Below are 13755 nucleotides of genomic sequence, written 5' to 3' on the forward strand. Positions count from 1 at the left end.
CTGAGCAATTTCCTTTCATGTAGTGTTCAGCTAGCTAAACTTTCATCATACAAATGAGTTTGTGACATCTGGTTGGGCAGCGCCACGGCTTTCGGTACCACGACAATGTCCTTGATGATGTCATCGTAAAATGTTACATCCTGAACATGTCCACAAACAAAAAAGTTGTTAGCATCAAGAGATGTTTACTCTCTAAATTTATCTGTTGTATAAACCCTCAGTTTCTATGAGACATGTATATGGATACGTCCATGGCTAGAGAAGGCAGGCTAGGCCACCGGCATAGGATCATTTATCCACTAACAAGATGCCAAACCACAAGGATCTTCGAGTTCCATCATTTGAGAGTGCTAATGTCAATCCGATTCCTAAACAAAACTCTTGATAAGTAAAGTAGCGTCTGATTGCTAGTCTAATCAGGTTTTCTGCAACCAGACTGCAAGCATAAGCAAGGCAGAGTTCAGGCAGTACGACACTAGACTCGTGACAGGAAGTGAGGAAGGAGTGGAGAGATGTAGTATATCCACACTGATTATAAGGGTTCCAATAATAGGTGGGTTGCATCCAACGTCACATCCGCATCATTAGATATGCAAGACATGAAGTGGTGGTCAGCTAAGCTCACTGTTCACAAAGCATTACTATCGCTGGAGCGCTTTTCTAGTCATTAAAATGCCCTTCGCTTGCGTTGTTTTGGGCTGCTTGAATCAAACACACTGTGAAACTGAGAAGTTTTTTTTCTGGGTTCCCCGGGAAGTGATATAAAAAGGGTGAAAAAGCAAAGGATTTTACTAAAAGACAACAAGAAAGGTGGCTCTTGAACCATTCGCTGCGATCAAAGGGAGCAGAGTTGAAGAACGCTCGAGTTTGCAGTGATCACTTCGTGAAAGGTTTGTAAATTCCTCCAATTTATTTCGTTTGGATTCGCAAGTCACTTTTCTCGCCATTTTCTGTTATTTCGTAATGTTTTGAAGTTCAGAAGTCAGATGTGTTTAAGTCCTTAAGTCCTCAGATGTGTTTTTGGTTACTGTTTGATTGTGATTACCATATTGCAAACTAACACGTTTAGAATACCTGCAATACCCAGGTCTTTAAAGGGGTTTCTATGGACCTTTGTGAATGATTTACCTGGAAGAGAAGAGCAGAGAAAATTGAGATTCAAGTGGCTGTGGTTTGTTTAAACCCAATACTAAATCTTGTAGTGCCCTCACAACCACTGCAATGATCTGTACGAAATGCCGACTTACCCAGGCATAAATGATACAGGATTCATCCTGATCCCCAGATCTTTAACCCAGCCATATAAAAAGTTGTATGCCTCCATGCTCTTCCAGGTTTTCATCTGTGTGTCGGTGTAGAACGATGTCTGCAGCACCAGGTAGTTTGAGATGTCGGGGAACTCAGTGGATGGATCATTTTCCAACTCATAGGAAAAATCCATCTTTGTTAACGTGTAAAGATCTATCCCATCACAAAGAGCAACTTTCTGAAGATATCTTGATCATGCATTGGCCTCTAAACTGTGGAAAACAGTCCGAGACGGTTTCACTAGCTCTCTGCATAACGGCAGCCAAATCGGTTTGTCTGACTACCACTTCATTCACCAGAAATAAACTCGCAAGCAAAAGACACGTGACTGAATATAACCTATTCTGGTGCATGCCATCAGATCGCATTCCTGTTCTCCTCTTTGCTTTGTCAGAAAAGAAAGAGGTTGCAATCAGATCACTTACAGGTCACCATGGAAAACCATGTCTATAAGTGGCCTGGAAGGACTCTGTAATATAAGGAGCGAAACCAGATTTTAATTTTTTTTTCCAAACAGAAAATATGCAAGTATGTATTTAGTTTATGAACATTAAACATTTACAGAGGTGTTAAGACAGCACATCAATATGACAGATCACGATGTGATATTTTATTCTCCTTTTAACCAGATAGTTGACTCCCATTGTCTTTTCAGATAACAGCACAACTTGTGTGTGTCCTGTAAAACGTAATCTTGTAAAATCTAATATTGAACGAATAGTGCTAAAAAATTCATGCATACTGTTTGTGTTTATGCAACTGTTCAGCTGTTCTCTAAGAAAAAAAAAAAAAAAAACTACCTAAAGACTAATACCAGCTCTTTTTTTGGGGGGGACCGGGAGAAAGGGTTAGGGTTTGCAGTTTCCTTGAAGCACATTAAGAGCAGATAATGCATGACAAGATAAATCTGCAGGTTATTTCTGAAGCAAAACATGAACTTGTGCCTTAAACAGAAGCGCTCTGGCAAAATGGAGAGAGGTGTGACAACCAAAAGCCTTTCTGAGTATAGAAAGTGAAGCAAAATATGGTCGGCCTTACGTAACCGTATGATCCAACCTGGACAGGCATGAACATGCCACACCAATGGAAAGCTCTTTGGGTTCAAGCACTAATTGTGGTCGCCCAGTGGGGCCGTCTCGTTGGTGCAGGTGGCAGATCTTATCGCTTCAGCCATACCCAGCTCTCACTGACGCACTGCTAACATTTCAGTGGTTAATTATGGACTCTTTGTTGTGGAGAAACGGCTCACATGGGGACGATTCTTTCCACAGGGAGAACTTCCTCCATTCATGCATCACACTGTCACTAAATAAGACTTTGGCTTTCATCTTCATACTGTGTGCTTATAGATGGAAAAGGACAGCTGTTTTATTCAATAAAAATTTCTAGTTTGACTGAAAGGTGTCACTTACATGAAGGACACTCCGTCTCACACTTTTTGATACGTTCAAGTTTGTCCTCACCACTTTTTCAAAGGAAAACTGATCTGGATGTTTTCTGAAAACAGCAGTTTAGCTGTATTCACAGTGACAGAGGCGCCTGTAAGAAGATTTCACCTCTATGGTAAATCCTGTACACCTGAACAAGTGTTAATTAACACAGCAAGAGAAAGTTCTTTTCCTGCTGTTCATGTCTGTGATACACCAAGCAATATGATCACAGTTCTGTGTCATGAACAGAGGTGGAGAGTAACGAAGTACATTTACTTGAGTACTGTACTTAAGTACACTTTGAGTATCTGTACTTTACTTGAGTTTTTTTTTTTTTTTAAACTTATGACTAACTTCACTACATTTGAAAGACAAATATCGTACGTTTTACTCCACTACATTTCTATCAAGGTCCTCGTTACTATGAAACAGCTTAGAAAGTGGACATTTTTTCCTTTTCTTTTATAAAGCATGATTGGTTTTTTCGCAGGTGACACTGAAACAGCCCATCAGTAATCACTAGGGTTATGTCAAGTCCATAGACTGGATAAAATCAAGTTCAGTTTCTCCGCAGCATTATTTGAACGCAATCAGTTGATGGCAGAATGGAAGGAGGAGGTTCTTCATGGCCATACCTAGAACCCATGTTTCAGTTTTCTGAAAGGATGAAAGATTTGTTTCGTTTTAAATGTTTGCTGAAAACGAACCACATCACAGCCTACAAAAACTTGCCGTCCGACCTGCGGGAGCATCTCATCTCATTATCTCTAGCCGCTTTATCCTTCTACAGGGTCGCAGGCAAGCTGGAGCCTATCCCAGCTGACTACGGGCGAAAGGCAGGGTACACCCTGGACAAGTCACCAAGTCATCACAGGGCTGACACATAGACACAGACAACCATTCACACTCACATTCACACCTACGCTCAATTTAGAGCCACCAGTTAACCTAACCTGCATGTCTTTGGACTGTGGGGGAAACCGGAGCACCCGGAGGAAACCCACGCGGACACGGGGAGAACATGCAAACTCCGCACAGAAAGGCCCTAACTGGCCACGGGGCTCAAACCCGGACCTTCTTACTGTGAGGCGACAGCGCTAACCACTACACCACCGTGCCGTCCCCTGCAGGAGCATATTGAGGTATATAAACGTTTTATTCCAAGAGAAAACTTGCAATGAAGTTGTCTGTGCTTTTAGAGCTAGCTATGCAGTCTGGTTAGTCAAATTAATTTCTATGGATTTGCCCACCAAGTTGCCGTAGCCTTGTCCTCGGCCAATGTTAACACGTAGCTAGTTAACTTGGACAATGTTAGTTAGCATGTAAAAACAGAGTTACACTAACATGAATAAAGTTAACTTATCTGAAGTCCTTTCAGAAATATGTTTGAGTATAATCTTGCCAAATAAACACAATGTAGAAATCTTTCAGGCTTGCTCATTGGGGATAGATTAGGGATGAAATTAGCTCATGTTTTAAGTCGTTCAAATTCTGTAAAGCTGCTTTGCGACAATGTTTATTGTTAAAAGTGCTGTACAAATAAACTTGACTTGACTTTCTTTTCTAGTAGCATTAGCTCCCCAATATGATTTCGAGTTTGAAAAGAGTTTGCTAGCATATCAGGTGGAGCTTCAGCTCTACAAACTAGGTCAGAAAATCCAGTCGGTTGCTTCAGAGGCATTAGGTTTTGTAAGCGTTGTGTCAATAATATAAGAGCGCGTTGACAGAAAATGTACTTTTAAAGTATTTTTAAAGGCAAGTACTTCAGTACTTTAACTTAAGTAAAAATTTGACTGTATAACTTTCACTTGTATCGGAGTAACATTTGACCAGTGGGATCTGTACTTTGACTTAAGTAATGAAGTTGGGTACTTTGTCCATCTCTGGTCATGAATGTACTCACAACAGCGAATATATAAAGTATGAGGTGTTATATCATCAGTAGCAGCCATTCAAATGCCAATTTAATTCTTTGGTTTTCCTTTCTTAAAGCAGACATGCACAACCTTTATTTTTAAATAAATTTCTGAGTGGATAGTATCTCCATCCTTGACTCTTGTATGCTGCATAAATGGGAATTAAAATTAAATAAATTTTCTATCTATCTATCTATCTATCTATCTATCTATCTATCTATCTATCTATCTATCTATCGATGAGAGAGTTAAAATCAACCGCAAAGTTGGCATTCAAGCTGCCCAGAGCCAGCCAGCCCTGAGTGCATGACGTCACAGCAGGAATCGGTTTTAAGGCCGAGGCCTTTTACAGCTATAGACCAAAGTCATATAAATAAAAATTCATGGTGAAAGTAAGAAATACCGTTACCGACTTGCTCAACTAAGACTGAGTTGACGTCATTGATTGTGGGTTGACTCTCATTAAAACAGGATTGGTGTTATAACTTATATAAACCATAACAACTAAACTAAAGTCTAGAAAGACTTCCAAAACATCTATTGTCCTGTTTCGAAAGCTGGGGTTAAAATTCACGTTACTGTCTCCATGAGATGCTCTTGGTACAGATGAATAGAAATGCTTTTGTAGCAGTTTTAGTGAATATATTAAGCAAGGGTTTATTTTTAGATGACATAATTTCCCAAAGGACATATCAATTTCCAAATGCACACATGATAAACTCTTTGTAGACTGATGAAAACACACTTATTTTTAAAAGATAGTTCATGGGAAAATAAAGAGAGTTCCAACCAACCAACACAATTTGCCTAAATATTGATAACATATGGTCTGATGATACAGATACACATCACATGGTAAAAAGCATCTCCTGCTACAGGAGTATGTCTGTCTACAACATGGTAAACAAACCCCATCGATCATGCAATTATGGATTTCAAAATTCTTTTCTGAACTGATTTTTAAGCTTAATTTTTATGCGAAATATGTGCTTCAAGAATTCATGTAAATGTTAATTATTTGTAATATGTTTATGTTGGCATCCACTACTATGCGTTCCTTCGCAGATGTCTTTTAAGGCTACGTTTACATTAGACCGTATCTGTCTCGTTTTCTTCATGGATGCACTGTCCGTTTACATTAAACCGCCTGGAAACGCCGGGAAACGGGAATCCGCCAGCGTCCACGTATTCAATCCAGATCGTGTCAGCTCCGGTGCTGTGTAAACATTCAGAATACGTGGATACGCTGTGCTGAGCTCTAGCTGGCGTCTCATTGGACAACGTCACTCACTACGTTTACATGCACATAGAGAGAATCGAATTTCTGCCGTTGCTCGACTGAAATCGAAGTTCAAAATGCCATGTATACACCTTAATTCGGCTGAAATTGAACCGAACTTGATTTCTCGGAATCGAGCTACACGACCTAGATTATGCGATTTCTGCCGAGCTACTTAGTGCATGTATACCCTGTTGAGCTACGTATTCGAGCTACTTACTTCAGCACTGCCCCTTCCGGAAGTGACAAGACCACAAGGGAAACACAACAGTCTCGGTCGGCATGACAACGAATCATTACAATGGCATGAATCTTTTCTTTTTGTGGCATTGTTTGCACTGTTAAAATTTAGCTCACTTACTGTATCACCAAATACATCTGTACAGCTGTTGCATAGCTGTGAATTGTGTCGAAAAAACAGCCTCGGTCGGCATGACACTTCACCTTAGCCGCCCACTTTATTAGGAACACTTCTGTTCGTACATACAAACTACAAACACTCTTCTTAGAGTTTAGAGTTTATTTTATTTTTAAAAGGGACAGTGTACAAATTAAACATTATCCTTGTGGTCAGGACAGATGTCTGTCCCAGGTTATAGCAGTGCATGCTAATTTCCGCCTGTAGTCACTTTGTTTATACTCTTGAATAGCTCTTCTTCATGACGACAACCGGAAGTGTACCAACACGATGGGGCGTGTAGCGCCACCTGTGGCTCGGGTGCACAATGCACCTCATAACAATAGCTCGATTTAAACACTGCATGTAGGATTGGATTTCTCTGGCACCCTGCTGGGACCTTCAGCTCGATTACCGACAGCAGCTCGATTTGGATGTGCATGTAAACGTAGTCACTGTGACATCCACCTTCCTGATTCGCTGGCGTTGGTCATGTGATGCGACTGCTGAAAAACGGTGCGGACTTCCGCCTTGTATCACCCTTCATTAAAGAGTATAAAAGTATGAAAATACTGCAAATACTGATGCAAATACTGCCCATTGTGTAGTTATGATTGTCTTTAGGCTTGCCATCCTTCCACTTGCAAGTAGTAAGTGATGTGCGCTGGGATCACACACACAGCGGCTCAGTCCCGAATCGTGGCTTGTGCACTTCACTCGCGCGCTCTGTGAGCTGCGCAAGGCCGGAGTGCGCACCCTCCAGAGGGCACTCGCTGTTCAGGGCGGAGTGATTTGGAGCGCAGGATGCCTGCGGAGCCGAGCGTATCCGTGTATTGGTGTTGCTGTGTGCACGCAAATCGTGTATTGGTGTTGCTGTGTGCACACTAATCGTTTTAAAAACGTTAATCTGATGATCCGCTAATACGGTCTAATGTAAACATGGGTAAAATATATAGTACATATTACGTATCAAAGGAAGAAAACAGCTGCAACAACTGTAACATAGGGTTTTGGGTTTTTTTGGTTTACCCCAATCTACTTTCCTGTCATCATGAACTAAACAACAGTTGGTCACCTCGGCATCATTCCGAATCAGGAAAAACCCTGACAAACCTACTGGACTTGAAACACTGAACTCTTGTCCAACTCGGTTCAGTCATTTCAAGGAGCACATGCTGTCACACAGCCGGATCCGCTGTATCGACAAGACAAGACAGACCCTGATATGAAAAGGCTGCACAACTTTTCCTGTCAATCTTTTAGAGCAGCAGCACTAAAAAAATAAATATGAAGAAACAAGGGAAGTGGGGGATGGGAAAGGAAGACAGCAGACGGACATGGAAATAACAGCTTTTCAGATGACTCGAGTGCCATCTAGTGCAGCGTCTGGCTTTGAACATCTACAGCTAAGACTCGTTAAAGGACTGATCAAAGCTTTCCTGAATTAATTACATTACAGCTGTTAAATGGCATGTTTTTGTGTTGTATGAAATTCAAACTCTCACCATGACCCCCCATACATTATATATATATATATATATATATATATATATATATATATATATATATATATAAAACCAGAAGAACTTCCTTTGTTTATTCCCTGCCACAGTTGCTGTTTCATGTGCTAGAGTAGCTCAAGGGAAAAAGACACTAAAAGCTCTCTTCACTGCCAGTCCAGGAGCAATGTTCGAGGAAGGGGGTGGGGTGGGGAGGGAGTCCATTTTGAAAGGGTGGAACATTCATTTTGGCTTTTAACCTGCCCCAGTTTCAGGGGTGTGATGCTCACTGGTCGTAAGTCTGTACTTCGGCTATTCTTTTCGCTAGACAGGCAGAAAGAGGTCAAGACAACTGAAGTTTTGTATTTTCCAGAATTCCAGAATAAGGACACTGTGAGGGTTTTTTTTTTTGTGTGTGTGCGTGCGTGCGTGTGTGAGAGAGAGTGAGTGATACCTATACACTGGCTGCATCTCTCGGATGATTCCAATCACTGCTTCAGGACTGAAGTGCTTGAATTGTTGGAACAGGTCTCGAATGTTAGCTTTGTATTTGAGATCCAGGTCCAACTGCACGATACGCTTCATCTCTGGGAGAACAGAAAAAGAGACAATAATGAACAGCATGAACAAAGAGAAGAGCTCAAGTCCCAAACCTGCTGTTACTTGTAGTCAGTAAATTGATAACAATGGCATGTCATTACTTTACTGATTCATTCTCTCTCTCTCTACACTTAGTCTGCATGAACTTGGGGGGGGGGAACTAATGAAATGGCCCACGGTAGGCCAACAATTTTCCAGAATTCACAGCAGATCCGTAACACAGCAACCGCCATTGTTCAGCACAGGAACAGACCTCGCACTGCTCAACTAAAACAGATGGTCGCCTTTTTTCCACTTTTTAAAATACCTGAAGGGTACTTCCTGTAAACGGATTGACTTGTGTGCATGTGGATTGTTTGCTAAGCTTGAAGTGAGTCACACTCGTATCTAAAAATGATTCAGAAGCACATTGTGTTTTGTGCTGGCAGTGACGTAATCAGAAGAAAAAATTGATGGGGTCAGGAAATGAAATTGTTTTCCTGATCCGTATACAACCCCGATTCAAAAGAAAAAAAAAAGAAAAAAAAAAGGGTTGGGTCACTGTGGAAAATAAAAACAGAACGCAATGATTGGCAACTCCTTTTTGACCTACAACCCCAAATCAGAAAAAGTATGGAAACTGCAAATAAAAAAAGAAAGCAGTGATTTCTAAATTTACTTTGACTTGTATTTCATTGCAGACGGAATGAACCCAAGATGTTTCATGTTTTATCTGGTCAACTTCATTTAATTTGTTAATATGCATCCATTCCTGCGTTTCAGGCTGCCCACATATTCCAAAAAAAGTTGTGACGGGGCAGTTCAGGGCTAGTAATGAGATAAAACAATTAAATAATGTTGTGATTTGAAACAGGTGATGTCAACAGGCGATTATACTCATGATTTGGTACAAAATCAATATCCAGGAAAAGCCTACCCGTGTCCGAAATCACTCACTCGTTCACTACTCCCTACTCACTATATAGGGAATTACTATACAGAGGACTACATAGTGAGCTCATTGGTAAAATGAAAAAACGCTTTCGGACACTAGTCTGTAGCGCTGGTATTTACGTCATTACCATCACACAATTAAAACGTACCAGATCAGGCGGCTGGTGGGTTTTCAAAATAATAAATACATGCATGTAATTTTGTGATAAATACATACATTATACTGAGCGTATTTCCCACATTAATCAATACAAAGTACCTGCATCTTTCAGTTCTTTTAAATCAAGGCTGAATACTTTCTTTGCTGCTGCCTTTTATTAAATCAAATTTGAGACTTTTAATTTGATTTCTTTCAGCGTGACCACAATGCATGATGGGATATATTTCTTTGGTTAGTGACCATTATTGTACACTACTTTTCGTGATGCATTGTGGGATACTTTCAGCGCACTATACAGGGTGTAAATAATCCTCACTAAGGTTTCGGACAGCACTACAAAATGGCGTCCTCACTATACAGTGGCCTGTATACAGTGGTGCTTGAAAGTTTGTGAACCCTTTAGAATTTTCTATATTTTTGCATAAATATGACCTAAAACAACATCAGATTTTCACACAAGTCCTAAAAGTAGATAAAGAGAACCCAGTTAAACAAATGAGACAAAAATATTATACTTGGTCATTTATTTATTGAGGAAAATGATCCAATATTACATATCTGTGAGTGGCAAAAGTATGTGAACCTTGAGGATTAGCAGTTAAGTTGAAGGTGAAATTAGAGTCAGGTGTTTTCAATCAATGGGATGACAATCAGGTGTGAGTGGGCACCCTGTTTTATTTAAAGAACAGGGATCTATCAAAGTCTGATCTTCACAACACATGTTTGTGGAAGTGCATCATGGCACGAACAAACGAGATTTCTGAGGACCTCAGAAAAAGTGTTGTTGATGCTCATCAAGCTGGAAAAGAGTTTGGACTCCACCAATCCACAGTCAGAGATATTGTGTACAAATGGAGGAAATTCAAGACCATTGTTACCCTCCCCATGAGTGGTCGATCAACAAAGATCACTCCAAGAGCAAGGTCTGTAATAGTCGGCGAGGTCACAAAGAAACCCAGGGTAACTTCTAAGCAACTGAAGGCCTCTCTCACATTGGCTAATGTTAATGTTCATGAGTCTACCATCAGGAGAACACTGAACAACAAATGGTGTGCATGGCAGGGTTGCAAGGAGAAAGCCACTGCTCTCCAAAAAGAACATTGTTGCTCGTCTGCAGTTTGCTAAAGATCATGTGGACAAGCCAGAAGGCTATTGGAAAAATGTTTTGTGGACAGATGAGACCAAAATAGAACTTTTTGGTTTAAATGAGAAGTGTTATGTTTGGAGAAAGGAAAACACTGCATTCCAGCATAAGAACCTTATCCCATCTGTGAAACATGGTGGTGGCAGAATCATGGTTCGGGCCTGTTTTGCTGCATCTGGGCCAGAGCGGCTTGCCATCATTGATGGAACAATGAATTCTGAATTATACCAGTGAATTCTAAAAGAAAATGTCAGGACATCTGTCCATGAACTGAATCTCAAGAGAAGGTGGGTCATGCAGTAAGACAACGACCCTAAGCACACAAGTCGTTCTACCAAAGAATGGTTAAAGAAGAATAAAGTTAATGTTTTGGAATGGCCAAGTCAAAGTCCTGACCTTAATCCAATCGAAATGCTGTGGAAGGACCTGAAGCGAGCAGTTCTTGTGAGGAAACCCACCAACATCCCAGAGTTGAAGCTGTTCTATATGGAGGAATGGGCTAAAATTCCTCCAAGCGGGTGTGCAGGACTGATCAACAGTTACCGGAAACGTTTAGTTGCAGTTGTTTCTGCACAAGAGGGTCACACCAGATACTGAAAGCAAAGGTTCATGCATACTTTTGCCAATTACAGATACACTATATTGCCAAAAGTATTTGCTCACCTGCCTTGTCTCACATATGAGCTTAAGTGACATCCCATTCCTAATCCATAGGGTTCAATATGACGTCGGTCCACCCTTTGCAGCTAGAACAGCTTCAACTCTTCTGGGAAGGCTGTCCACAAGGTTTAGGAGTGTTTTTATGGGAATTTTTGACCATTCTTCCAGAAGCGCATTTGTGAGGTCACACACTGATGTTGGACGAGAAGGCCTGGCTCTCAGTCTCCGCTCTAATTCATCCCAAAGGTGTTCTATCGGGTTGAGGTCAGGACTCTGTGCAGGCTAGTCAAGTTCATCCACACCAGACACTGTCATCCATGCCTTTATGGACCTTGCTTTGTGTCACTGGTGCACAGTCATGTTGGAAGAGGAAGGAGCCAGCTCCAAACTGTAAAAACAGTCTGCATGCCTAGGTGCTTGATTTTATACACCTGTGGCCATGGAAGTGATTGGAACACTTGATTCTGATCATTTGGATGGGTGAGCAAATACTTTTGGCAATATAGTGTATGTAATATTGGATCCTTTTCCTCAATAATTAAATGACCAAGTATAATATTTTTGTCTCATTTCTTCAACTGGTTTCTCTTTATCTACTTTTAGGACTTGTGTGAAAATCTGATGTTGTTTTAGGTCATATTTATTCAGAAATATAGAAAATTCTAAAGGGTTCACAAACTTTCAAGCACCACTGTAGTGAGTAGGGAACGATTTCGGACACAGGGCTAGTCTTTGAAGAGCAAAGATGAGCCGAGAATCTCCAGTTTGTCAACAAATGTGTGAGAAAATTATCAAAATGTTTAAAAACAATATTCCTCAAAGAAAGATAATTTTTTCTCGTTTCCCTCAAGGTTTCTCTTCCTCATTACGTCTCAGGGAGTCTGTCCTTGGCACTGGTCACCTCTGACCCCTAATTTTGTAAAGCTGAACTGCATTTACGAAGATGGCGAGTTAATATCGTGCCATAAGTAAAATACTTTGCATCCAGTCCCGTCTTGGTGACTTGCATTTCGCAAAAAGCCTTTTGACGCTTTCATTCAGGCCAGGTTTTTGTCTGCCCAATGTGTCTCTGATATGACATGAATTGTCCTTACTGTACAAACACTGCAGTGCACACAGTTCATTACAACATTGCATGTGCTGCTGTTACTCTGTATCACAACACCAAATGCTAGCATCAGCTCATCTACAGTGTTGGGCTTGCTGCATTAAAATCAGTCAATGTGGAGGATTACTGGTGTAGATAATAGTGCTCACAGTGAAAATGCAAACATCACTTCTAAACTGAGTGCACAGAAAGCAACTTCAACAATGAGGGAGAAACAACGGTCAGAACCAGACACTCAGGACCTCAGTATCAGGGCAATTCAAACAAGAAACGGAGAGTGACCAATGCAAAAACATGTTAACCATGCTCAGTCTCCACACAATAACTCTGTGTGTTATGCTACTGAGCTCGAAAGGACAAACTTGCTCATCCGAGATCTTGGTACACATTAGCTGTGCATAATAGGTGTGATGGATAGGAAGAGAACAGGTTTTTAGGTTATTCACTAAAAGGTTAATTGGTTATTTCTGATACAATATGCAAATACAACCCCGATTCCAAAAAAGTTGAGACAAAGTACAAATTGTAAATAAAAACGGAATGCAATAATTTACAAATCTCAAAAACTGATATTGTATTCACAATAGAACATAGACAACATATCAAATGTCGAAAGTGAGACATTTTGAAATTTCATGCCAAATATTGGCTCATTTGAAATTTCATGACAGCAACACATCTCAAAAAAGTTGGGACAGGGGCAATAAGAGGCTGGAAAAGTTAAAGGTACAAAAAAGGAACAGCTGGAGGACCAAATTGCAACTCATTAGGTCAATTGGCAATAGGTCATTAACATGACTGGGTATAAAAAGAGCATCTTGGAGTGGCAGTGGCTCTCAGAAGTAAAGATGGGAAGAGGATCACCAATCCCCCTAATTCTGCGCCGACAAATAGTGGAGCAATATCAGAAAGGAGTTCGACAGTGTAAAATTGCAAAGAGTTTGAACATATCATCATCTACAGTGCATAATATCATCAAAAGATTCAGAGAATCTGGAAGAATCTCTGTACATAAGGGTCAAGGCCGGAAAACCATACTGGGTGCCCGTGATCTTCGGGCCCTTAGACGGCACTGCATCACATACAGGCATGCTTCTGTATTGGAAATCACAAAATGGGCTCAGGAATATTTCCAGAGAACGTTATCTGTGAACACAATTCACCGTGCCATCCGCCGTAGCCAGCTAAAACTCTATAGTTCAAAGAAGAAGCCGTATCTAAACATGATCCAGAAGCGCAGACGTCTTCTCTGGGCCAAGGCTCATTTAAAATGGACTGTGGCAAAGTGGAAAACTGTTCTGTGGTCAGATGAATCAAAATT

General features: G+C 40.7%; 1 protein-coding gene across 3 annotated transcripts in view; it reads right to left on the bottom strand.

Annotated features, from left to right (window-relative positions):
• xxylt1 (xyloside xylosyltransferase 1) overlaps nt 1–13755 on the bottom strand; it is a 128291-nt gene that overhangs the window by 42848 nt on the left and 71688 nt on the right. For all 3 annotated transcript variants that reach the window (XM_060941764.1, XM_060941762.1, XM_060941763.1), the window contains exon 4: nt 8284–8416. In XM_060941764.1, the coding sequence (XP_060797747.1) occupies nt 8284–8416 (133 nt within the window). The remainder of the gene's footprint in view (nt 1–8283; nt 8417–13755) is intronic.

This window comes from Neoarius graeffei, chromosome 15 (genome assembly GCF_027579695.1).
Source record: "Neoarius graeffei isolate fNeoGra1 chromosome 15, fNeoGra1.pri, whole genome shotgun sequence".
In the NCBI taxonomy this organism is placed as follows: domain Eukaryota; kingdom Metazoa; phylum Chordata; class Actinopteri; order Siluriformes; family Ariidae; genus Neoarius; species Neoarius graeffei.